Source organism: Chamaea fasciata, unplaced genomic scaffold (genome assembly GCF_029207755.1).
Source record: "Chamaea fasciata isolate MVZ Bird 193981 ecotype frontalis unplaced genomic scaffold, bChaFas1.0.hap1 SCAF_6, whole genome shotgun sequence".
Taxonomy (NCBI): domain Eukaryota; kingdom Metazoa; phylum Chordata; class Aves; order Passeriformes; family Sylviidae; genus Chamaea; species Chamaea fasciata.
Window position 1 is genome coordinate 72,304,676 of NW_027094091.1, and position 27,528 is coordinate 72,332,203.

Sequence of the window (27,528 nt, forward strand, 5' to 3'; positions counted from 1 at the left end):
ATTTGTGTTGATGCTGAAGAAATTGCAACTGTCTGTTCACTGAAGACAGGCTGACACTTGTAGCTTCTCTGTGGCAGACTCTAAAGTGAAACCACATTGAGATATTTGAGGGCAGGAGACAGGATGGCTTCCTGGCTGTGGAAGTGGGAAGCAGGTTTGAAGATGGTTTTATCCTTGGCTTTTCAGCTGATTTACTTGAACAAAAACTTTTGACAGCCCATGGCATCTGTCCATGCCTCTGTCCTGTTTGAGAGATGAGAAAATCTGTTTTGCCGTCGGGGTAACTTTTGTCTTGAATTGTAACAGGGCCTTTTTCTGAGATTTTTATTTTTACTCTTAGTGAGGAAATGTATCATGTGTTGAACACTTACATTTGATTTCTGGCACTAGAAATTTCCTAAACCTGGTCTGTGAGCTTAGCAAAAGTTCAAAAGAAAGTACTCCGTTGGAGTTGTGTACATGAGAGGGATGATGCAGCGAGCGATTTATTTTCATTATGGTACCAGCAGAAATATAACATGTACTAAATAATTATTTATAAACATATGAAGACTTGACTAGATGGTTCTAAAATACCATCTTCAGTACAGGCATATTTATGTAACATCTCATACAGATACCCAGAGGGGCTGTTCATAAACAATCATAAAATATCCAGAAAATACCAGCAGTTTACCTTCAGCTTATAAAACAGCATGTAGAAATGAAATTTCAGGCTTTTAGTCCCCCTGCTTTTCTCTCTTTCTGTCTTTCTGATGGAAACTCACAGTAATCGGCTATGCCATCTGCTACTATATATTTTTCATGAGTTTTAACATTTTGTTTTTAGAACCTGAAAGATGAGTAAAATGTCAAGTCGCCCAGAAAATAATCATAGGCACGACAACTCAAATGTTAGCTAGGCTTGTCTGTACCCAGAGTGGTTCACAGCAGGTCTGGGGCCTCCTTCTTCACAGGCAGAGCAGGTACACCCTTGGAATTAGCTGATGCATTCCCACCACAAAGCGAGAAAGTGCCAGCCACGGTGGCAAAATTCATTCCCAGGGAAGAAGTGAACTCTGTGTTGCATTGTTACAGAAATGTCTCGGGCCTCTTGCCACCTTTTTCCCTCCTCCCTCTTAAAAGCCTTTTTGCCGTTCTAGTTTTCCATCCTGCTGAGACCAGACTGGAGGTGACAAGCTGGGAAGGTGTTAGAAAGGTACAGGATAAAACCTTCAGCTCAAAAAATGGTCACAGCTTTTAATGTGGAGGGAAAGAAGCAAGCAGCCCTTCGTGCCACCTCACTGTCAGGCTCTGCGCAGGATCCCTTCCCCCCAACAGTGTGTACCCTTAGCACAGGAAGGGAATAGCTGGATTGTTTGCCTCCTACCTTTTTAACCATGCAGAGATAAAATTATTTCATTGACTAGGTTCTTAGCAGCTCAGGGCTGGTTTTCATATAAATCCTGTGCAGATTTGCTGCCTTTCATTAGAAGAAGCCTCCTCAGAGATCTTTGCACTCTCAGGCTGTGCAAAAGTGCAAGATTTTTCACTTAATATTCCGCTTCAGAAGTCTGAAGCTTTTTTTCAATTATCTCCATTCTGTGCTTCATTTTGCTCCTGCCTTTGGAACGTCCCTTGTTCACAGGACAATTTCCAGGCTTTGCACTGAAAGATGATGATCTTAACCAGGTGAGCCCTGGGAAAGACCTGAAGAAAAGCTTGTGTGCTCTAATAAGGTGGATATTGCCTCAGTCTGTAAAATGGGTCATATTTTAAGGAACTGTAAGTTGAGTGTACTGTGCCTAATACCTAAACTGGAGTGTACTTCCTAGTATTTTGTTGTCATTGGCATATAATTGTAGGCAAATCACTTACATAATGAAAATGTCCAGGGAAACTAATCAAAATTACTGGCTTGTGTTTTTCAAGGCACTAAGTTATCTTTGCATTTCAAGAGTAGGGCATCTGCTAGACCTTTCAACCTTTGAAAATCTCCAGTCATCTTAATATTTTTGTACAGCTAAATGCATTCCCCATTCATAACACAGTTCTCTTCTCTGACAACAGTAATGTTTTCAAAAACTTTATTAAAATCATTGTGCTATACTGTGTGTTGACTTGGAAAACTTTCTGATGACCTTTGCTCGCCTGTTTTGTTCTTGCTTTGCAAAGTTCGGAGAGCTGGGTTTGTGTTCCACCTGAAAGACTGAATGAGAGAACAGCAGGGTGCAATAGTCTGGGAGAGAACTCTTGAATGTAATATGTAAATCTTAGGAGTAACAAATCAAGAGCATATTGAAATCAGAGTGGAGCCGTACCTGATGAATAATGCTTCCCCCATCCTCCTACGTGCTGTTTTTTTGTTTGTACTGCTTTAGTGCAAGTACACAGATGCTGACAGTCATTACGCTCAGTGTCTGAGAAATGAGTCAGAATTTGGGGGAATCTGCCATCCAGTTCTTTGATGTGGCATAGGGTTGATTTAGCTTCTTGCTGTCTCTCTAGATTTTTCTTTTTGCGTTGCCAGTGATTTTGAAACATGACTGAAATGCTGTGGATGTACTTGAGCTGATGTAGAGAAATGTAACTCTGACAGTTGCCCTTCACCCTTGTGAATGGAGCAGTGCTGGGGGGCACTAGGGGTCTGAAATTCATTCCTGGCTGTGGCCCAGGTTTACTGAGTGACCAGTGGAAGGTCTTTTCTCTGTGTGTGCCTTTGTTTTCCTATCTCGTGATTCAGGGGGTAACCCAGCATTTAATAGCTGGCCATCCTCATGAGGAAAACGATGGAGTTTTCATGCGGTCTTTAATTTTTATGTGCTAATAAAAATATCTCTACTGCTCTGTCGTACATAAAGAGCTGTTCTTAAATGGCAAAACCAATTGAAAACGCACATAACTGAAAAAAATATTTATATTGTTCTATTAAATTTCTGTGTCAGCTTGTGTTTTCTACAGGTATGTTTATATGCTGGTTTGTTTCTTTTTTCAGGCCCTGCTTGATACTCAGAATCTTTTGAGAGCCCAGATTACAAATTTTACTTTCAACTTGGGATTTTCAGGAAAATTCTATCACACAGGTGAGAACCAAACACAAAAATTACTTTGATTTCGATGGTGTTCTGTATTGCGTGAGGACAAATAGGAATGATAGAGTCTAAGGGCCTTAGTATGCTGTGTTCCTGCATTAGTTGCTGGTGTGGAGCAGATTAGATGCCTCCCCCCATTTTATTAAAATTTAGTTTTTTCCAGGCTGCTTTGGAGTGGTAAATTCCACCAATCACATGAAATTTTGTATTGATTTCTCTGAGGGATCTGTTGAGCTACCATAGTTCATTCTTGTGATTGTTTCATCTCTCCTGTAGAAATACAGCAATATATATTATCCCTAAAAATAATTTTGTTTTAGAAGCACTATAGAAATAGGAGAGATAAAAGAGAGAGTATTAAATAGGATGTGGGCCAGCAAAGTGGTCCTGACTGTCCCATTTTGTCATCAGTGCTTCAGCAGGAAGCATTTTAACTGGTCACAGTTTATTACATTAATATCATTCTTACTGTTTCCAACATTTGTAAAAATGTAATAAAAATAGACACTTTACTTCAGAAATGTTTTTTTGTTTGTTTTAAATTCCCTCCGCAGGGACTGAGGAGGAGGATGAGGGCGATGACCTGCTGCTGAGATCTGTGGATGAGTTCTGGTGGTTTCCCCACATGTGGAGTCACATGCAGCCACACCTCTTCCACAATGAGTCCTCTCTGGTGGAACAGATGATCCTCAACAAAAAATTTGCCTTAGTGAGTTGTATTTTTGCATTTTTTATTTAATTTAAGTACTCAGAAGCGAATATTCTGTTTAGGTTAAGAAAAAAAAAATCAAGTTTCTGAATGAATAAGTACTCCATTGAAAGGTATCAAATGACACTGTGAAACCACTGGATGTTAGGGTTAGGTAAGTGTGCCACATTTGCAAAGATGCAATTCTGCAGTGATGCCCAGTAACATCTTATATACCCCCTTTGGATCAACTTTATGTAAACTTGTTTTAAAAAGCATTGCCTTTACTAATTATTTATTCACAGCAAAGCTCTGAATAAAAATGTTTCAGTGAGAATATAAGAAAAAATCAAAACAGATTTTAGGTCTGAGGATATTGGAGAAACAGGGCACAGTTAGTTTCATACAATAAACCAAAACAAAATTGCCATACATAAAACATGTTATATGTCTGAAGAGGGGCTCTGGTGTTAAGACCTAATTGTATCAAAATATCTCAGCAGACATAACTTGTTTGCTGAACTACATCTGCTCTTCCAACAGTCTAATTTTACTTCTTCCTTTTCAAAATGCCCTGGCTGCTCTTTAGCTGCCAGGTGATGGCTTTGTTCCTGGAAGGAGCAGAGGGATTTCAAATACAGAGCAACAAAGAGTGCACTTAATGGTCGTGTGTCAGTGAGTGTAGGAGGACAGGATAGACCTGACTATCAGCCAGTTAAAGTTTGTATTTGCAAACTTGCCTTTTAAGTGAGACGTGTTTTTTCTTTCAAACAAAGATTTCACCAGATTTTGCTGTAAAATGTAGTTGTACTGAGTACAGGACAGCTTTACATTAATGTTTCCTTTTGGAAAAGCAGTGCAGTAGGTGTTAGATTCCTGAAAATCTAAATACTGTGTCCAGAATTGCCTTTTTAATACGAGTCTGTATACTGGTGCAAGCTCCACTGGAAATAAAATGGGTCCTTTTAGTTCTGGTGTGACCTGAGACATCGTCTGGGATTAGTGTGCAGGATGTAATGGTTAAAGAGCGTTATAAAGATAATGCATTTTTGACCCTGGTTTATGTAACTGCAGCAATTGCCATTTTCTTCACTATTTCCAGTGCTCTTCATGCTTACAGATACCTTCTAATAATTTTTTTTTCATGTTTAGACATAAAGACATGAAGCTACTCATTATGTTTCATTTGCTCAGAGCATTTAAGTTTATAACAGCCACTTTTTGAAAGAGGCCGAAATTGCTGATGCTCACGGATTATCCACTCAATGTGTGTGTTGTGTGGGAGATGCTCCACTGGAGAATAAGTCAGTAAGGAATAATGGAGACACTAATTCATTGAAGATGATAGGCCCCTTATTAGAGTGAAAGATTTAGATTACATACGTATTACTGCCTATTGTGAAATTTGAGGGGAGAAGCCTTAAAAATCAGACTTCTGTTTATAGGTAAATGAAGGAGGTGCAGTGGGGTGTTAGAGAATGCAATTTCTTACGTATTCTGTGAAGATTTTCCTTTCTGAGGTTTATGCATGCTTAAGGGCAGTAGGAAAGATAAAAGGAAGAAGGATTATCTGTGATGGAATTGAATTGTGTAAAGCAGCGTAACTGCTAGAGCATCCACTCTTTATTTCCTCATGCAGTACAACCAGGAGGGCAGATGTTAATCATTCCTGTTTGTCAGATTACACATGGTGCCCTTTGTGTGTGCCATAAATTCCTAAAGGCAAACAAGAATTTCACCACTGTTTAAACAGAGAACTTGGGGTTCTCCACTGTGATTGTGGACAGCACTCCAGGTGTGTCTGTTACACACAACAAATGGTTTTACTGACATCGCACACCTGTTTTCCTAGAGATTTTCATGTTCCTGAGTAACTAGTTTAATTCAAAGGAAGAGGTCCGGGTACCAGCCAATGCTTTGCACATACAGTATGATTAGGAAATATGGTGAGGATGACTGTATCAATTCAAGCCATATTAAAAACCGTAAGAATTCAAAAGCAGTGCAAGGGCAGTCTTCCTAAATCGTGGCAAAATGATATCTTACGGACTGTGCATTCCACTGAGCAGCAAGCACATCAAGGAATATCTGCTGTGTCCTGTTCCTTTGGAAAGTAATCTGAAGGAAAATGCATTGGATGTGAAGAGAATGTAATGGCACCAAGGTGAGTATGTACACACAATAAAAGCCAGGAGTCTTCAAAAACAGAAAATGTGCTACAGAAGGGTTTAGTCTACGACATCTGCCTGTAGACTGTTACAAGTGGTTCTGTTTCTTCCATTTTTAACATGACACTAAAATAGTTAAGCTGGATTTTGAAAATGGATTTGTGTTTTGAATGGACTAGAGGGGAAATGCAGTAACTCTGAAATTCAGCTCCTCATCCAAGTAATTGTGAAGGGACGTATAGTGGAAATTGTGGTTTTGTAATTGTAGCTGCCAAGTGCTACGTGTTCTGTTGAGTATGTGCCAGTGATTTTCTCTCTGAAATCAGAGTTTGTGAGCAAATTCCTTGCAAGAACTTGAAAGAGTGCAGCTTTCTGTTTAATGTAGATTGAAGAACACCAATGTAAAATGCATTTGTATCCTTCTTCCCTGCCTATGTACAAAAATATTTTCTAAAAAGGCTTTTGTCTCAAAATCCCGTGTTTCATCTTCACCATGCTGCCCTCCATCTCGTTCCAGATCAGCATGTTTTGATACTGCTGTTATTTGCATTTCAGACCTGTTCTTGGTCTTTCACAAACAAAGCATTTGAGAAGTGCCAAAGCATCAAGTCTTCTTAAATTTTTGAGTGCAGCCATTGTTCTGTCATATCTTAGGAACACGGTATTCCAACTGACTTGGGCTATGCAGTGGCTCCACACCACTCAGGAGTCTATCCAGTACACGTTCAACTTTATGATGCCTGGAAGAAGGTCTGGAACATCAGAGTTACCAGCACAGAAGAATACCCACATCTGAAACCTGCAAGGTACAGACGAGGCTTCATCCACAAGAACATCATGGTGAGTTGTATTGCTGATGTTCATTTTGTACTCTGCCGTTTCATGAACAATTTCCTTCTAAGTGGAAAAGCAGGGTGTCCTGAAAGTTCACTTTGCGAGAAGCACGTACTACTATGCATAAGTAGCAAGATATATCTGACAGTGTCTTGTTAATTAAAATCAGTCTGTTGCTGGTGATGTTTCTGCTGATGAAGGTGGCATTCAGGCACCCTGCTGACAGCAGTTAACAGCCTGTTAACTGCTCTGATCCTGTGGTTAATGCTGGTTCAGAGAGCTCAACGAAAAAGTCAATTTTGCGTCATTTAACACAATATGCTGGGTTAGATTTCTATCAGGTTTTCAATTTGCATGGTACCATTAACTGCAAAAGAGTATTGCCAGGTTTTGCCACCTCAGAGTCTGGATCTGGGTGGGTACATATTTTTGTCTTCCCTATGAGCTGTGCATGGTTGCTCTTGTTTGGCTTCCTGCCACACACGAGTATGGGCTGGGCTCTGCAGCCTGGTTTGACCCAGAGCCCTCAGCCCAGAGCCTCAGGAGCTGTGGGGAAGAAAGACACCCCCCACACCACCTCCAGGCTACCAAAGTGCTCTCAAATCCCACTGTTCTCCTGGATTAGGTCACTCCCAGCACTGTCACTGACAGCCACATTTGCCAAAGGAAGGGCTTCTATACAACTGACATGGAAGGCGTTGTGCTGTTGCCATCTGGGCACCGGGGTGGAGGTTATTTCGGGTTCACATCTTGTCAGTATTATCTTAGGAATGTTTCAAAACAGCTTTCCAAGATCCTTGGTGGCATGTTCCCAAGTAATTTTCTTTTGGAGCACGTGGGAGAGCAGTGAATGGGGGCCCTGTGTTGTACCTCTGGCTGCAACAGGCACTTTTGGGATGTCAAGAGCCTTGGCACAACACTGCCACTTAGAACAGAATTCTGGTATTGTTCTCAGGTTGCCGTGGATACCACTCTCCTAAGCTAAGTACTAATATTTTAAAAAGTTTTAATCTGTTTTTGGGCGAAGCAAATGAAAATGATCTCCAGAAATCCAGGAACAGAACTGACACCAGTGCAGGGTTGAGCTACAGTTTGTTCTCCTCAAAGCAATCACTGCGTGTGAAGGAATGGGTTTGTGGATGTGCTCAGGGAGCACAAGGCATTTGGGGAAGACAGATTGACTCAGAATCTCCAAAAATCCCTTCCATAAATATTTGTAAAAACACGTCATTTGAAGACACATAATGAGATTTAACACAGGGACACTGCAGCCAAAAATCTATTTCCAAAACCAGTCATACAAAACCACCTGTTCAGGGAGTCTCAAGCTTTCAGTTCTCCAGGGCAAATGCATCAATATTTTACATCTGCAGGCTAATAGTAATGAGCACAGTCAGTAAGAATATTGTTGTGTAAGATTTGTCAGAGCACCTCCCATCCAGTACCAGCTTCATTCCCTACCTCTGTGAAAAAATTGTTCTCATATTTCTTCAATGAAATCCAAAGGTTTTTTCAAAACTTAGGCAAGTTTATAGCAGATGTACAAATTCCATACATTTTCTGACAACACAGAATTTACAATCCATGATCACAGTATTCTCTACAGCACAAAAAAAAAAAGTTGAGAAATGAAACTGCAAGAAATAGAGAGTACAAAACCACAGCCTGTTTCAAATAAGGCACTTGTGTGCTTTAAAAGTTAATCTATCATAACAGTCCCAGTTAAGCATTATACATGAACATCCATACTGTTGATTTTCCATAAGGAATAGACATAATTGAAATACTCTCCAGTAAATTATTTTCTGAATTCAGGAGAAAATATTTTGAGTTTCTGATGCAGAACCTAACTGCATTTAGTAGTTTTTTATATTCAAAAGACTTGTTCTTGGAATAGTTTTAAAAATAATTTCGCTTGTACAATGTATTTCAACTGGTCTTAAAAAATACCACAATTGAATGAGAAGTAATTCTTATTAGGTGAGCATTAATGGCTAAATTCCCCATGAGTCAGAGTAGAATTATTGGTGGTGGTGATGCCTAAGCCAAAAAAAAACCCAAAAAAACCCAATTTGCCTTTCCAATTAGAGTTTAAATTTACAACAAAGCCATCATTCATATAAAAGTGGAACTGATTGATACAATATACACTGATAGTATTTAGATTATCTTTCACATTATTTTAAAACTTTAGACTTCAAATACTTGGATTTGGGATGAGGTGTTATGGACAAAATGAGTTTGAGGCGGCTCTGGAATTCTAATTTGGTGATAGAGATCTGTCCCCAGTTTTGAACAAAATGTGATGAATTTCTGGATGTTATGGTTTTAGTGATAATAATTCATCTAGATCAGTATTGATTTCCAGCAAAGTTGAGAGGCCAAATATACCCAGCAATTATCTGTTATATGTTACTTCTCTGACTTTTATCATCTCATTAAAAGTACAAAATCTTGAGTTTTTTATGGTGTTTTGTTTTTGTTTTTTTTTTTTCATAAATTCAGGTGCTTCCTAGGCAAACTTGTGGCTTATTCACCCACACCATTTTCTATAAAGAGTATCCTGGAGGTCCAAAGGAATTAGACAAAAGTATTCAAGGAGGAGAGTTGTTCTTCACAGTGGTACTCAATCCAGTAAGTACAGCAGAATTTTGAAATGTTTTTTAAAAATTAATTGAAGGAAAAGTTACTGAATGTTCCAGGGCTGATCAGCTGGGTCTCCCAAACAGTAATGGTTACTGACAGTGAGTTCTTTTGCTTTTTCACTTAGGTAAATTAAGATCTAATATTCAATATGTTGTTAGTTGTACAAAGCAATCTCCACCTTTTTTTTTGACAACTGTTTTGTTAGTAATGCAGCAGTGCCAGCCTGTCCTGTTCTTTACTTTTTGCATGAAATAAGACCCCTGAGATTTAATTTTTTGAAGAATTCAAATGTAAAGAACTGCTGTGAGTATCTCAGATGAAGTTCATTTCTCTGCTGTGCCAAAGTCATGGTGCAAAGTGTTGGGAGCACTTGTTGAGGTGAGGAGGCTGCAAGCAAGGAATGCTTGGGCTCCAACCTGTTTTGAGGAATCTCAATTGCTCTCTCACAGCAGCTTCAAAGAGGAGATCCAGGTAAAAGAACCACACTGTTCAAAGAAAAGATCTGAGTAAATGAACCACATCTGCTTAACCTTTCATTTATGTTTAATGGAAGATAAGCAAGAAGTGAGGTGTTCAAGCTACCGAACACTGACAGAAGAGAGCAGTGTGGTACTTCAAAATGGCATGGGATTAGGTCAGCTGCCTCAAAACTGACCTTTTAGACAAGCTTTTAGATGAGATTTTCATTTGGGGTCCAGGTCAAACATATAAATAAAATTCTGCTGTTTTGTAAAAATGTAGTCACTGGGAACACCAAAGGGAACAAAACATTTTGCACTCAAATCTTTTGGAATAGCAGCCTAAATATTTTGTGCCCTTTTTTAATCTTCTGCAATGTAATGCAGTCCAAAGGAAAACCATTTCTGAAAGCTACTTCAGCAATTTATATGCAGGTGTATTTTTCAAGCCTCAGATTCTTTCAGGCTATAGTTTTGGCTCTTTGAGAGCAGTTAATTTTTGTTCCCCTTTTTCATGTTCACACAGCAGAATTAGGAAATAAAACCTTCACTTCCTTAGCACACGTGTGGTTTCCCTTCTTGAGGGTAGCAGTGGTTTCAGTCCTGGCTTTGATGATGTGTATCATTGCAGGCACAGCACAGAATCACTCACAGAATGGTTTAGGGTGGAAGGGACCTTCAAGGCCATCTGCTTCCAACCCCAGGTTAATAGAGCTGAGACCTGGAAAATTCATTGGGTGGGGAGGGTATTGGCACCATAGCAGTCCTTTGGCAATATGTGGGTTTTGGACTAGAAGTTACTCTGTGAGCAAGTTGGAGGAAGGCACAGAACAGTATTTTGAGTCAGGACAAAATATATTCCACACTGAAATATAGCCACAACAGCCAAAAACTATTTTACAACGTAGGGAAACAGCAAAATTTAATATGAGTGCTTGAGGCATAAGCCTTTTAAATTAAAAGAATTAAGAGAATGGAGGGGAAGACAAGCAGTGAAACATCCATGATTTTTGATATTCATCGTGGAGATTTGATCATGTCTGCCTGACACCCTGGAATGTGAGTACAGTAATGTCTTTTTATACATTACAGTTAGGTCTTTGATTCATGCATTGCTGTGTAGGCTGTGTGATCACCTCCTTCTGAAAATGATGATATCCCCAATATAATACAGGCTAAAAGAAGAGAAGTTGTGCAGTGGTTTCTAAATATGACTGTAAATGACTGTTAGGCCAAAATCTGTCCAAGACTCCTTCTAAGGAGTGCCTTTGAAAAGATGATGCATCTGGTTTCTAAATATCTGCCTGCAAACAGTTCCTAAAGCTCTGAGCATTAGCCTGGCACATAGTCAGTTTAGAGACTGAGGTTTGTATCTTTGTGGAGCTTAGGTGTTTCATGTATTTATGTCACGCTTTGCAAGTCAGTTGGGCAAAAATTTAGACATTAAAATGAAGACTAAGTAGCTTTAGGAATCTGTCTAATTATGGAGTGGCATTTTGGATTTCATAAACTTTCTTGTGTTTTCATTAAAATTGCTGGCATTTCTTGATGTGAAACACCCAGCTGTTGAGAGGATGCAAAAATTCCATCATGAGGCATTTTCAAAATGTTATTTTTCACTGATACAAAACTAAGAAGAGAAAAGACTACCCATGAATCATTCCAATGTCAGCTAAACAATGTTCTCAGTAATGAGTACATAAATAGTTTCCAAACCTAGAAAATGTGAGTGTGGATTAAATGTTAATCTTAACAAATTTCCTCATTATATTTAATTTGTAAGTGAATGTCATTTTTGAAGCAGAAGTTACCAAGCTGAGAATTCAGGAGCTGGGTTTGCTACTCTGAAAAAAGTGTCCCTAAGAGTGAAGCCCAAAATTTCTCAGTGGTTTGGCTGTGCAGTGGTGTAAGAGAGGCTCTGCCTCCTTACAGTGGGCTCGATCAGCCACCACGTGCAGGATAAACCACAAAAAACCACAGGACCGTGTGTGCGGCTGTGAGTTTTTGCCATGAGAACCAGCGTGGTGGCCCTGTTCCCAGAGCACTGTACAAGCAGACATTCTGCAGGTATGGAAAGCCTCAGGAAACCCTGCTCTGCAGATGCTGTCTGTGTAACTGGGAACCAGCTGGGAGTAGCAAATCTCACGGCTGGCAGGTTGTGTTCCTGTGGTTTGCGTTGGTACCCCTGCACTGGTGGCTGGGAAGTGATCCTGACCACTGTTCCTGTAAGGCATCCTAAATCCTGAGGTGCCACCAAACTGAAAAAGAGCCCAAGCACTAAGAGAACACTGTTACGCACTCTTCAAGTAATATTTTGTATGTCTGTCTCCTGTTAAAGATCTTGCTGACTGCAGCGACCCTCGGGCGAGATCGTGCTATATCAGGATCTTGCACAAAATGTTTCGCAGGAAAAGAAAAAGCAAGCTTCAGCAGCCTTTATTATTGGTATACTGGCATTATTTCTCCCACATTATCAGTTGAATAATTGACTTACAGGGAGGTTGAGGGACTTACACTGATTTAGCCAAGGAATTCTGGGGCAAGGCCGTAAGGAGAACATATATTGTAGAAGTCTGTAGTGATGAGTATCTTACCCAGTCAGACGCATCTCTGGTTTATTGTCTCACATTGTTACTGGTTTTCAAACCACTGTGCTGACTTTAAAACATTTTAGCAAGTGTTTTTCCTGATAAACTTGTTAGAATCTGCAGTGATTTCAGATTCATCTCTGTCTATAATATCCAGTGAATTTCTTGGATTAATAAAACAAGTTTCTGTTCAGTGTTTCTTAGAACGAAATTGTGCCAGTTTCCTAAATCAGTCCTTTGAAGGAACTGAGCCATTAGGTTTTGAGCTACGTGTAGTGGAGAGGTCAGTATAGACACTGCCATCAGCTGTATCGTTGCTTCTCAGGTCCTTTGAACTGTAGAAGATACAGATCTGGAGCTTTTCTATCCTATGAGATGAATGCATAAGGGTAACCAACAGTTGATGATATTTTTCTATACCTTTTCTGCCCCTAAGAAAAACAAAGAATGTAGTAATTGCATTACGTGCACTTACAAGCACTTCCTTGCAAAGTACTGTGTGTCTGCAGATGGAAAGAAAAAAGGGAAAATGCCCTGTGGAGAGGAATTTGGTGAAAGCCTTCAAATAGTTGACAGCCCAACAATGAAACTAATGTGTAGCCAGCTGTGTGCTCTTGACATGGTTACAGCAGTGCTGATGAAGAGGAAAGACTGTTAATGCTTTAGGCACTTTGGTTGATCTTAAAATAATTGTAATCTTTGTGTGCGTTCAGTTCTAAGTATTATTTTCTTCTAATTTTTACCTCTCCCCAGATGCAGTGAGTAGAGCTGTTATTAAGCTAATTGACTTGCAGCAAGGGAGAAATTATCTCCTTTAGTACTGAAAATGAGAGGATTTGTATGAGCATCAGCAGAACCTGCTGTATCTTAATGTGACCCTGAATTGGCACTGCAGAAGAAAAGCGAAATCAAAGACATTCAGACTCAGATCTTCCCTTTCTGTCCATCTTGCTTGGCACAACCTCGTATTTTACTGTACTGAGTGTGAGAAGCAGGAAAGATGGTTCAGTTTGGCACCACTTCATGGGTGAGAAAGGCATCAGCTCCATCTCTTCCCTGTCCTCTCACACCAATAACTTCTGCAATAGTTGCCATCAGTTGGGGCGGGGGGGGGGGGGGGAAATCAGTTTGTCTGAGTGTTTTGGCTGACTGCAGAAAGCAAGGATCCTGTGCCTTCCTATCTGTTCTTCAAAACCCACCCATAAAAGCCAGACAGAGTCTGAGATTTTGTGGGTGGAATAGGGAAAAAATAAAAAATTCCTAAGTGAACAGGAATTGTGGAGAGGCTGTGGAACAGACAGAATAGCTGTCTCTTGAGAGTTGATTCCTTGTAACAGTGGGCAGGAAATGCATTGAAACTGTAGCAGTGAGAAAATTTTACTCTTCTACCCACCATCCTTAAAATTCTTGAATGGAAAGCTTTGGGCTGGTGGTTAGGAGTGAAGCAGGTCTTTTGAACAGTACTACCACTGCTGAGTCACACAGGGGGCATGAGCAGCAGCAGAAAATAAGCTTGGGGTTCCTGACTGTCAGGTCAACAGTTCAGAACTACAACAAATATACAGTTTTGTTTGAGCTCAGAACTCTTCCCTGGCTCCATTGTATTTATAGTGGAGACACCACCATGTAGATGGAATTCCACTCGTTGGCAGTCTGTGAGTGGACGGGTCCGTGGCAGCTGTGAAAGCAGCAGAACAACCTCAGGGCTGAAAAGGGAGTTGCAAGCTGGAATCTCTGTGGTGGAATTGAACACAGCTTTTCTGCAAGCATCCAGGTCTGAAAGGACTGTCTTTCAGCTATTAAAAATACATATTCAATATAGACTCTGCTCTGATTTGTTATTCCATCACTTTGGTAGTCTAATGGAGCAAAACCTGCTGTTTCTGAGTCTCTGAATACCTGAAACAGAGCTGTTCAGAGTAACTTGGAAACAATAGCAGAACTGCAAACAGTGTCTGCACAATGCCAAATTAATTGGAATATAGGTGTTCTGAGAGTTGGATGCACTCTCGTGGCCTGTAAACATGTGCTCAGTAGCTAAAATACCAGCAATATTCCAAATTGGTAATGCATCTGCTGCTAGTGCCTAGGCGAGACCACAGAATTAATTGTCAATCATAATTTAACTTCATTTTGAAGGGTTGTGCATAACTTCATTGAGTTGGGAGGCCTCAGTGCTGCCTTGTAATGATGGTGCACAGATGGGAGGGTGACACAGTGCCTGTGACTAAAGTACCTTGATGACTGGTTTATTAGTAGGAATTCATTCAAGTTGAAATTGCCTGCAATAGATCTATATATGGTGAAAAAAAAAAAAGTGCCCAGTACGTAATAAGTGTTTATTACCTGTTTTTTCTTATACCAACTCTTCTAGATTTGAAATGCCAAAAAATAATTAAACTCTTCAAGATCATCAGTGTCCTGCAAGTCTCAGACTGCCCTTGCTGCCGCAGTTGATGTCTGAAAAAACTCTTCTCTCTGCTCTGGGCTCTGATCCTGGCAGCTTGAGAGAGACCCCTCGACTCCAGAGCAAGAAGCCAGGAGCCCTAGGTAGTGCTAGTCAAGTGGGAATGGTAATACCATTCCTTTGGGAGGCAGGCACCTCTGTTTTGTCAGGACACAGCAGCCGTTACCAAGACTCCAGAAGCTTAGTTTGAGTAATGTCCTTGTTGTATGATTTCAATAGGTGCGGCATCCTAATAATCTTGATTTTGTAGTGATCAGTATTTTTTAAAACACCCAGCCGGTTACCATCCATCACTAGAAGTTGGGTAACTTGTTGCATTGTTTGATTCTGTGTAAGTTGTTTGTTAAGCATCTCTCTGTTCTTGATACATAAATTAGATCGTGCTGGTTCATCTTTTCCTGAGACATCATTTAATAGCAGCAGCTCCTTCTCGGTCTCAGCTCTCAACTCTGTTGACCTAGAAGCTATTGCCTCTAATTGGGAAATGTTGTAAGGATATGTGCAGCATAGAATGAGCAGTTAAAAAGATAAAAGCTCTTTCTCCTGAGTGCTTGTTCTCATTTCCCTATGTTTCTGCAGTACCAGTCAGAATCCCAAATAACATCAGGACTGGAGAAGGAGAGCAAATGTAACTTAGACCTCTGTCCTTTCACTCTGGTGAAGGAGAAAATGCTGAGGAGAAGGGAGAGCACCTTTGCAGCTCTGATCTGAAAATGTGTGAGAGCAGGAAAGGAGCTGCTGCCCAGAGGCCAGATTTAGTCCCAAACCATCATTTTAAAAATTGTCTGCATTCCATTTCAGTTCCCTCCTGAAGGATATTAAATCCCATGGAGAGTGTGCATTGAAGTGCAACCAAGATGATGGTTTGTTTATGAGGAACAGCTAAAAAAGGGTGATCCTTCTGCACTGAAATAAAGAAAATGCTGAGATGCCTGAAAAATTATTTGAGAAGAGTGCTGGAAATAATAAAATCAAATAAGCTCTTTTTATCTGAAAGGGAGGTTAAAATGCTTGTTAAAGTAAATATAAATCCATTCACAACTGCTTCCCTATTAAAGGAGGAATAAAGCAATATACGAAGCTCTGTTTGTATTTTACAGTATTTCCCAGAGGTGGAAGATTATTGAACAAATAGTGTTATTTACTGGGTCTAGCCTTGGGATGTGGCCACGAAGGATTCCTTTTTGAGCTCCTTGATTGGTGGTTCCAAGAGAGTAAATCTTCAGAAGCATGGCATGCTGTTAGTTGCAGAGAAAGAATAATGATTCTTGTTAATTAGAACTTGTTTGAATGACGCAGGACGTGGTATGATAGAGCAAATCAAAGCATCATAAACCTAGTATGGAAGAGGAAAAAATCATCATTGTGTTTTGTCCTGGTGTGAAATGGCACCACCTGCAGATGGAAGGGGATTGATGTGTTCCCCATCCTTTTGCACAGGGAAGTGGGGAGTGATCCACCATCCCTCTCAGCTCATCTGTGATAATTGTGATGCCATCTGGAAGAGTCTTTTTCTACAATGTCAAGTCACGTATTAGGTCATGTATCTGCTTGGCTAAGTGTGGATTTCTTTACAAGACTCAGCCATTTAAGTTTTCAACCAGCATTTGATCATCTTTGTGTTGTAAATAATTAACCATAAAGTATTTGACTTAAAAAATACAACTAAAATGGGAGCTTAGGTCTCTGGTAATTTTTCCCCTTCACTGACACAGTTTTATATGCTGGAAATTATTTATGATGATATGTCCAGTCAATTTCTCAGCCTGTACTGACATTCTTAAAATTATAGTGATAATCTCTTCAGGGAAAGAATGATTATATTTTTCCTGAACTAGCAATCTTTTCAACTTCTCTTGCTTTTTCTTTCATGGCAGTGCAGTAGCTGTTGGCAGGTGAGGAGTTGTCAGGAGGTGAATTGACATTAAAAATGTCAGAGGTCAGCCCAAGTGGAGGAAAGAAAGGGGCTGTCAGAAAAGCAAGTTAACCTTTTTTATGGAAACCTGCTGATTGTGACTTTAGTGAGAACAAGGTAGTCCTGTGGCTGCTCCGTTCCTGCTTTGAGAACTGAAATAAAAAAGGAAACCTGAAAAGGTTATACATTTAGTGCCTAAAGGGAAGGGGTTTTCAATCTCAGTCCTACCCACAAAGAAAGATCATCTAGTGATTTAGCAGTGTGTATCTTCTGGTTTTACTGTAAATACCAGCTTTTCATTCTTTTCTTTTTACTTCTTTAAGCTGAGGACTGGAATTCCTTTGCAGAAGATTAACTTCAGTTCCTGCACTAATTTCAGAATTACGACTGTGATAAGCCTTTCTTTTTTTAAAGTGGCTTACGTCAGGTCTTACTTTAAATAGAAATTGCTCATTCATGGCATTAGCAGATATATTTATAAAAAGAGTCATGTTTCTAATTTTTTAATGGAAATTAGTCTGGAGAGTTTGTTTTGGGGGAGTTATACTTTAAAAAGAACTTCAAGAAAGAAATCGTTGGTGGACAGGCGAGGGTTTGCAGATTTCAGTGTAAGAGCAGACTGTTGCATCAGTGAAAAATTACTTTGGAGAAAAAGGGATCACTTTAGAAAACCGAGGATTCTGTCTGCAGCTCTTCCTCAGTCCCTGAGAGCTCATCCTTGCAGTCTGTGTATTCCTGCTCTGCTCACCAGCTCAGTTTAGGTGCATCCAAAAATGCCCTTCCTGTGAGAAACCTTCATTCACGGAAGCATTGCTTCCATTGGGAGGGCAGAAGTGCAACTGGAGCCAGGGCTGGGCGGGGGGTGTATGTGGGTATCACCTTCCTAGTAAGGTACTGGGGAAGAAAAATAACAGCAGCCTTAAAACTTCTGGTGGTTTTTGTTTGGGAGTATTTTATGCACAGGTATTTGAAAGTACTCAGGTTTCAGATTTTTTTTTTTTTTTGTCTGTACTGTTTGTCAGGCCAGTGTTGCAGAATACCTTTGCAGAAGAGATGAAAAAAACTCTACAAAACTTAGACCTGCAGCCACGAGATTAAAAGTCACAGCGATAGAACTCAGCTGCTTCCCTGGTCTGTGGCTTCTTTACTCTTCCATGAAAACAGGGGTTATGTTTTTAACATTGCATTTGTATTCCTGCTAAAGTGCAGCAGCGGGCATTGTTTTTGCTGTATCCTATGCAGTAAATGCACATAAAGGTGCTGTCAGTGTTGCCCAACCCCAGGGTAGCGCTGCACATCCTGCAGCCCACAGAGCTCTTGGGAACCTGTTCCAGCATTTTCCTCATTGATTGCCTTGAGTTGACTTGAGCAGAAGGATGTAATCAATGAGGGTGGTAAGGGCTGTGTGAATGTGATCCAAGGTTTGCTGCCCTCAGAGCAAAATGCAGATGAGATTTGCATTACCTGAGGCTGCACTGCCATCTAGTGACGCAAGGACTCGAGGTGTGCTCTTCCTTTTGTCTCCCCAGATCAGCATCTTCATGACACACTTGTCCAATTACGGGAACGACCGCCTGGGCTTGTACACTTTTGTCAATCTGGCCAACTTCGTTCATACCTGGACAAACCTGAAACTGCAAACCCTTCCCCCGGTGCAGCTGGCTCACAAGTATTTTGAGCTATTCCCTGAGCAGAAGGACCCTCTCTGGCAGGTGAAGGCTGAGCAAGAGATCAGAAAAATATTGTCTCAGTGGTTTGGGGGTTTTTGTTTGTTTTGGGTTTTTTTTTTAATTCTTTGTTTCAGTTTCTTGTAGAGAAAAGCAGTTCTATTTCTAAGTTGGTTTCATAAAACAGCCAACTGAAGCTTCAGGATGTGATTGTGTTCCCTGTTGCTTGTAAAAGGCTGTGGAATTATTATGCATTGGGATGTGTAATTAAAATTATCTTTAATTTGTTTTATTTGTGACTTTACTTGCTTTTAAAAATGTGGGGAAAGGCAGGGAAGTGCATGTTGTGTTCTCCTTTTGGAACTAACAGGAATATAGCTTTTGACAGGCAGATTTATATGCACCTTCAAGTCGTTAAAGAAATGAGGCTTTCTCCAAGTGTGTAAGGAGAAGAGGGCATCCAAGAAGAGAAAAGAGCATTGAGACCATGAATACCCTAATCAGCCAAGTGGAAATAGATGAGATGGATCAGAATATTACATTATTCACAATAGGCTGGGAGCTGCCCAAGGAAGAAGTGTGCCGAGAAGCTGTAGATACCTGAGTCCTGAATATAAAATCTTATTAAGGTGGCTTGGTAGAAATATTCTAAGGAGCAAACTTTACTAAATCAAACATAAGAGTGTATTTAAGCTTGCTTACTAAAATGTTTTCCAGCCTTGGATATTGAATTGCCAAGTTAGGGTCTGAGATTGCAAATTCATACTTAACTATGCATCTTGAAATTCATGCTGGTTTTGAATAAAACATTGAACTAGAGGGGAAAATGTCAAGGATTTTGCATAATACTAAGAAAATAATTTTAAAAATGGAAATTAGCCAGTAGCCAAACAACTTGAAAAATCATAATTTCTTAGAAAAGACATTTTTAAGTTATAGTGACTAAGACATACTATATGTGGTGTATTTTGTCCATAATTGTTGTGATTTTGAATATAGGTGTATATTCTTAAGCCTCCAAGGGGTATGTGGAGATAATTCTTTACATCTGAGCGCAGCATTGCCAAACAACAGTGCCAAAAATAGTTTGTGAGTAGCATTTCCAGAACGAATTTAAACTGATTGAGTTGTGAAGCAGCAAAGATTAAAGATTAATATTAGGTACTGCTCTGAATTGGAAGATCAGAATATGTATTTGTAAATAGAAAGCCTTAAGTCGTAAGAAACTTACTCTTTTAGTTTTAAAATGCAGCATATATAGTGTGGCAGCTGTTACAGGAATGGGGTGACTGTATATATGTAAGATTTTTTTTTTTCAACATCCTTCTCCTAAAAAATCCAAACACTTAAGGGAGTCAGGTTCTGACCTGGTTACATTGGAAATAGCAATCTGAATCACTGGAATAGTTGTGGGATGCATTGGTTTTCAGTCATACGGAAAAACAATAATATCTGATAAGAATATTTGTACATGGGCGAAAAGGAGGTAATTTATATATAAGGGTAATTTAAGAACCTTTTCAAATGGGATTGCCAATGAAATTCTGAGTTTTCTTCTCTGTTTTAGAACCCCTGTGATGACAAACGGCACAGAGATATCTGGTCTAAGGAAAAAACCTGTGATCGGTTACCAAAATTCTTGGTTGTAGGACCCCAGAAAACTGGTGAGATTTTCTTTTATTCCAACAAGATAGGCTGTGTCTAAGTTCAAATAAGTAAACCATTTAATCACTGTTGACTCAGGCTGCTGTGTTGAGATCTTGATCATCCAACAGCATTTTTTTATTTTCAGATACATTATTAAGCTACATTTGCACGGTAAGTTATAACAGCAGTCAAGTGCAGATTGAAAATGCAGGGTTCAGGTGTGTGTCATTTTTGGGGGGACTTTATGTCAAACCTACCCTAATGAGTACACTTGGATAAAGAGATGAGTAAGATACACAAGGTCTTGTCAAAGTGGAAAAAGGAAAGGACAGGACAGAGACATCTTTCAGATGTGCTGGATTCTGAATTGGAAGTTCTTGTCTTGCATGTGTCTTGTTCACAGAATCTTGTTATTTCTTGTTATTTCAAGTCAAGAAGTTCCTGATGGACAGTTTTACTTACAAGATTGCAGTAGTTTATAAATTGACTCAATGGTTATTTTTCTTCTCTGTAATAAGAAAATTGCATGTAAGCTTCCTTTCATCTTCACCAATCCCCAATAGCTAATGAATGCAAGATTTTAAAATTATTTTTGTGACAGTCTCATATATGTAAATCATTATTTTCTAAAACATGGCTATTTTAAGTAGGAAAAACAGATTTCAACACTAGCACGCCAGTGTCTGTATTAACTATTTACAGTTCTTTAAATGTCCTGATTCTAAAACCTCAGAAAGCACAGGATCTTAGGTGACAGAAATCAGCATCCCCTCAGTGAAATGAAATGGAATAAAGCTGATTTAGCCCTATATGCAACTATGATACCCCCAAAAATATGTGTGTGTGTGATTATATATTAAATCTTGGACTTTTATCCTATTTGCAGGTACTACAGCCTTGTATTTGTTCCTGATCATGCACCCTTCCATCATTAGTAACTCCCCCAGCCCAAAAACCTTTGAGGAGGTACAGTTCTTTAATAGAAATAACTACCACAGGGGGATTGATTGGTAAGATGGGTTATTAGTATAAATATAAAAGTTTATATGTTGTGAACAATAGAAAAATGACGTTACTGTTGGTAATGGTAACTGTGCATATATAAAGTGAGCCAAGAAATAACCTTCAGTGTCCTTCTGCAATAAGAAATAAATGGAAGTGAATAATGATCTTACGACAGAATATTTTGTCAGGCTTTCTTGTGCATATCCAGATATGAATATGTGCAGAACAGTAACCAAATGTGTATTTCTTGTTACACATGCCTTTGAAAGTGGAACAGCAATGGTTATTAGTTGGATATATGAACACAAAAGTTATGTTCCTGCTGGAAATCTTATTTCTTAAGAGAAAAAGATACTATCAGGAAGAGGCATTTCTTCCTTTAAATAGGATATAGCAGTAGTAATAATGCAAATAATAAAAAATGGGGGCAGGGAAAGCCTCTGAAAATGTTCTTTAAAGATCAGGTAATCAGGAGAATGTGTCTGTGCGGGTCAGTCAGTGATGCTGAGACAGAGCCTGTGTCCCCAATGCCACGTTCCCTGTGGCTCCATGGGAGTCACTGGGCACAGCTACCCCTGAAGGTCACTCCTGGTTGCTCTGCTTTCCCAAAGTGCTGCACTGTAAAGCACTGGAGCATGACAGCTGGTGACATACTGTAGCGCCTGGGGAGCCCCAGTGAAGGATTATTGATTTCTTGTCTTGTTTCTTTATTTTGCCCCCAGTTTAAAGGAGAATACTTTTATTGCCTTTGACTTTGTATTCATCCATAAAATGACCAGGGTGAAGGCTGTTGTGTGGTCCCAGTGCAGACACATCAGATGCAATTTGTTTGCACGCCGCTGGTTTTCCCAGAGCTGTAATTGCTGCGGCACACTGTCACTGGGAAGGCTGGTGAGTCAGCCACTTGTGCCAGTGCAGAGGTGCTGCATGAATGAATGGCTGGCAGTGGGAAGTGGCCGCTCAGGCCTCTGCAGTCAGCTCCACGCTGCTGGAACAGCCAAAGTACAGCGAGCCTGTTCTTCCACAAAATCAATGTTTTCATGTTGCTGCAAAACTACTGTGCTGCTTCTCTCATTGCTCCTGCCTCATCCGCTTCCCTCAGGTGCAGGTACCATTTGGCTGCCACACACGTCAGATTACCTTCATCTTAACGTGCCACTGGTGCAGAAAGCTCACAGTGGTCAGGCTGTCTAAACCAGGCACATCCCTTTGACAGGTTCTCACCACGGCACCCACTCTGTGCCCCACCACCCCTGCCAGGTTCCCACAGTGAAGTGTCAGATCCTCACAACTCCCTGTTGGTGTAGTTGCCTAATTCTTAGATTTGCATTCTGTCTGCCAGACAGATCTCTCAGACCACCTAGTCTGACAGTGTATTTCAGTGGTGGCTGAATTTCAGTAATGAGCTTGCCACTTTGTAATTAGATACAAGGGCTCTCCTCATCAGTCAGTGGACTAATTGGCTGGGCTTCCTGCAAGAATCACAAATAAAAATCAGTTCAATTTGGTTTATGGTTGTGGAAATAGGGCTTTATCCCTGAGCTGACTCAGTCTTTGTCCAAGCTTGGATTTAGAGCAGGGCCAACTGCAGAAGCAGAAGAGGGTTCTTTTACCCTGAGAACTCAGTATTGCTATTTTGAAGGTGGTGTAGATGTAAAGTGTAGGCCTCCAAAAGACATGGCAGAATAGTAAGATGAGAACTGATCTTGCTGTTGTTGAAATGGCGAAGTTTAAACAGACCAGTCCTGCATTTCTTTATGTAAGCTTTGCTACAGGTTTCTCGGACAAGTTTCTCTAAAGCCTTCTCAGCTTTGCCCTTACTGTATTTAATAATTGTCTCACGAATGAGGGACCAAGCAAGACTTGTGCAGTGTGTCCAGCAGAAATGCTGACCCTGAACTTTGAAACCTCTTGATATCACACCTGGTCCAATCCCTTTCCATTTTTTACTGATAGCACATGAACCTCTACATTTTTCAAATTTTCTGTATTACCTAAAGAATCAATTCACTTTTTTTTGTCCAAAACTCAGCATAGTGCCATATTTGATGTTAAAGGCTTGTAGTCCTCGTTGCCTTGTATTTATCATTTTACTTCCAGGACTTCAGTACATGAGCATAATAACTCAACACAAGATTTAGAGCAGATTTGCCCTTAGTGCCTGTTGCTTCTCTCAAAGCTGGCCTTCTCCTTTCCTGGTAAAGCATTCTGAACCCACACAATCACGCCAAGTCATTAGTTTCTAATAACTTTCTGAGTAGAAATGGGTACAGCTTCATCATTCTCATCAAATCAGCCCTAATGCCTCTGGGCAGTAAAAGTCCATTGACTTCAGTGGTTACAATATCAAAGCCAACAAGAGCACATCATTTGTATTGGAAGTAGCTCACTTGTATGAATAGAACGAAGTCTAAGCACTGGAGGAAGTCTCAGTCCTGAAGCTTGCTTTTCAGAAGAGGCTGTTTAAATAACATTTATTTTCTCAATACAGGCTAACCGAAAAGTCAAGAGGCCCAAAATTTCCTATTCATTGTTTTCCCCAGCAGTAACAAGAAGTGGTCTGAGGGCCAGGGATAGAGAAGTCCTTATATGATGAAACAATTGCAGGAATTTAACTACAACTTCAAAGGATGAGGAAAGCTGACAAAAAACCCTAAAACAACTACAACCCAGTTTTCCCTAAAAATGTGACTCACAGAAAAACAAGTGAATTCTGTCACTGCTTAGAAACCTTTTACCTGATGAAGCTGTGGGGGATTGTTTCAGTGCATCTTCCCGGTATAAACAGCCTCTTACTCTTCTCAGTGAAAGCAATTCTGATACTAAGTAGCTTTTTCTTACAGTTTTGCACTTCATTTGGTGTCAGCAAAAGGCCAAATTTGGAAAACTCAATTTCTACTTTAGCCTTCAGCAGTTTGTTCTGACTGAAAAGTGAGAACTTGTGAATTTCAAAATACATAAATACTGCAACATTTTTACCCAGTTAAAAAAATAGCTGCGATGTCTAGTTACATGCAGTGAGAAGCAAGCTAGTACACCAAGTAAAATATGATCAAAGATAGAATGTAAACTTCACTTTGCTTTTTTTTGCGATTAGGCTTTTATTTTAATTGAGTATTGTAGAATAAAGTATGCTTAACAGATTTATCAGCCTTTGTGTGATTTTTAAGTAGTTCTGAGGATGATCTTGCTTTCCCAGGTACATGGATTTCTTTCCCACTCCTTCTAATGTCACCACTGACTTCCTCTTTGAGAAAAGTGCCAACTATTTCCATTCTGAGGAAGCTCCCAAGAGAGCTGCTTCCCTCATCCCCAAGGCCAAGATCATCACCATCCTCATCGACCCGTCCGACCGCGCGTATTCCTGGTACCAGGTACGCACTCGAGACAACGTGGGCCGGCACCGCGCCAGGTTCCCACCCTGAATCCCCTCTGTGTGTCCTCTCAGGATATATCCCTGTAGTCAGTGACCGTCTGTGATCACCCATGGGCTGAGATATCTGTCATATTTTAAGGGTTAAAATACCAGTAACCACTTTTTCAAGTTATCCGTAATGCGAGCATGTAAAAACAATTAATTAATTAATGTTATTAGCACATACAGAAATTAGTATATAGACACAGTGATCTAGTTCATGTTCAAAATACAGGATAGGCTAAGAAATTTTTGTCAGTAAGAGCAACCAGTTTTGCCTTGTTTCCCCAGCTTTTGTGGTCTGTAAAGTTCCAGCCATGTCCATTCCTTTACAGCATCAGCGATCCCACGAAGACCCCGCAGCTCTGAAATTCAGCTTCTATCAGGTGATCACAGCTGGCCCTCGAGCCCCATCTGAGCTCAGAGCACTCCAGAAGAGATGCCTGGCACCTGGATGGTATGCTACCCACATTGAAAGATGGCTCACTTACTTCCCACCTTACCAGGTGAATAAGATTCTTGACATCCCCATCCTAGATATATGTATATATATATATATATATCTATGTATATATACTTCCTAGAAATTTACCTTTGTAAAAGTCTTGCCTACTGCCTGCTGATCTCAGGGGTATCCTACAAATTGTTATGCTCCTTCTGGTCCTGTGTAAGGTCAAGCCTCAAAAGATGCACATCCTAAGCCCTGAGCATCATGTGATAACAGCAGACCAAGCAGACAGTATCACATGATTGGTATCTCCTTGGGAGATTTATTTCTGGAATGGAATTTTGTGACATTGGCAGCGTGTCTGGCACTGCTCCCCACCCAACAGTTAGAGGGAGGTTGGCTGCAATCCCAACCTTCTGTTTATCCAGGACTCATGTAGCTGAGACAAGTTGGCTGGAGTCTGCACCTTCTGTTTTCCTGGAGTGTGCCAAGGAAGCTCTGATGCATCTAGCTGCTGTTACTCTCCACATACTCTCTTTTCAGCCAGCCTTGTATCTCTTCATGAGATGCACAATGCTGTAGTATCCTGACTCTCGTATGAAATTCTCCTCATCGTGTTTTCATCAGCTTTTCTTCACAAGGAACCCATGAATATTGAATAATAGGCATTGTCATGCAGAGTTTGGCCAGATTTTATGTCCCACAGTGATAGTGAAGAATCAGCCCTGATGGCCTTATGTTTTATCTGGAAAAGTAGTAGCCATTAATATAATTTTTTTTTGGCTGGGCCAGTCTCTCAATTTCCTGACAGTATTTCTTATCTTTCTAGATCCTTCACTGCTATTTCTCTGTTGTCACAACAGCTTCCAATGCAATATAATTTCACATTTAATTAAGATGCTAAATACCCTGCTCCCAGGTCATTAATGATAATGACAATTAAGACTGGGCCCATGATTGTTTCCTGGGGCAGTACTCTCCAGGTGATGAGGAGTTTGGCAAAGGTGGAAGTTTCAGTTGCAAGCCTGAAATAATGATTTTCAAATTCACCCTCCATTTATTTTCTCTGTTTAGTTGCTCATTATTGATGGACAGCAGCTGAGAACTGACCCATCTACGGTAATGGATGAAGTACAGAAGTTTCTGGGAGTTTCTCCTCATTATAATTACTCTGAAGCCCTAACGTGAGTTAATTAGTGCATCATTTTCACATGTTCCTACGTTGCTAAAATACCAGCTAGTCTGTAAGTCAGCTCACTGCAGAATAAAGCCCTTCACAGTTCTTTGAGCTGTTGGTAGGGTGAATTGTTCAGATCACAATCCAGGGTTAAATTTTCCGTGAATCATTCACTGAGCCACCTGGCTGTTCCAGAAGTAGATCTCTGACCGACAAAGTGCTGCTTTGTGAGAATTGCATATGAATTTTGAATGGATCAAAACAAATTTTGCTTCCATAAGTGGAACGTGGAATGCTGCTGTGCAGAAACAGAGAGAGCAAATAGAATTAATTTCTCTCTTTTTTTTTGGCATTAGCTGAGAAACAGATTCAGTTACATCAGTCAGGAATCTAACATCCACTCCTTTGGATTCTGACTCCTAGGTTTGGTTACACACAAATTTTACACCGCACCATGTTTGTTTCAGGTTTGACTCACATAAAGGATTCTGGTGTCAGCTCTTGGAAGAAGGAAAAACCAAGTGTCTTGGAAAGAGCAAAGGCAGAAAATACCCTCCTATGGATTCTGAGGTAAACCATGATGTTCACTGGCATTGTCTGGGATTCACTTGGCAAATACGGGACATGACACAGGCAAAATCATGAGAAGGGAGAGAAGACAAAATTTAGTAGGTGTTAATTATTTGGCTACCTTTCCCTACAGAGGAAATGTTTAAGGTGGCTGTAGGCTCCACAGATGTTCAGCTCTTTCTTTCAAATGTGAAGATTAAGTCATTAAAAAACAAGAGCAACAAAACCTCCCCACAAATTCCAAAACTTGGTGCCCCTTAGAAGACTAAACGTGCTGCTCCTGGAGTGCTGTCCCCTTTACCTTATGGACTTAAGCAGCAGAAGTTCCACACTGCAGGTTTCTTCTCAGTCATGATCAGAGAGGTGTATTTGTGTGGTCCCTTCTCTTTGAGACTAGTTAGAGAGCTGTGACAAGTAATGCAGACACTCCTATAATCCAGTTTTAAGAGAGGTTTGGTTCTGTTTCTATGAATTTTATAAAGTTGTATAAAAACCTTCCCCAGAAAAATAGCTCAAATGGGGAAATTTCAATTGGATCAAATGCTGCAGCCTGTACCCAAGGGCAGTTCAGTCTCCTGTTCTAGCTGGAACTTTCATGTTGATTCTGTCTTGCATTGCCATTTCATTTAGCCTGCCTAAAATGCAAATAAAAAACTTACCGTTTGAACAGCAGTAAGAATTAATGTGCCAGATAAGCTTAGACTTTTTCTCCAGTACTTTAAAGTATAAACTTCACATCAGTAGTCATACTGATACAAAACCAT

The 27,528-nt window shown here is 40.1% G+C and overlaps 1 protein-coding gene across 5 annotated transcripts in view; it reads left to right on the top strand.

The window, feature by feature from the left end:
- The window catches only part of LOC136290447 (bifunctional heparan sulfate N-deacetylase/N-sulfotransferase 3), a 52,471-nt gene that overhangs the window by 20,893 nt on the left and 4,050 nt on the right, over positions 1-27,528 (top strand). For all 5 annotated transcript variants that reach the window (XR_010721124.1, XR_010721126.1, XR_010721125.1 and 2 more), the window contains exons 3-13: positions 2,975-3,062; positions 3,626-3,780; positions 6,582-6,767; positions 9,267-9,395; positions 18,365-18,547; positions 20,070-20,166; positions 21,036-21,159; positions 24,354-24,528; positions 24,905-25,075; positions 26,092-26,201; positions 26,662-26,764. Coding sequence is in view for 1 of the 5 variants with exons in the window: in XM_066184859.1 (XP_066040956.1) it covers positions 2,975-3,062; positions 3,626-3,780; positions 6,582-6,767; positions 9,267-9,395; positions 18,365-18,547; positions 20,070-20,166; positions 21,036-21,159; positions 24,354-24,528; positions 24,905-25,075; positions 26,092-26,201; positions 26,662-26,764 (1,521 nt within the window). In the remaining 4 variants the exon portion in view is untranslated. The remainder of the gene's footprint in view (positions 1-2,974; positions 3,063-3,625; positions 3,781-6,581; positions 6,768-9,266; positions 9,396-18,364; positions 18,548-20,069; positions 20,167-21,035; positions 21,160-24,353; positions 24,529-24,904; positions 25,076-26,091; positions 26,202-26,661; positions 26,765-27,528) is intronic.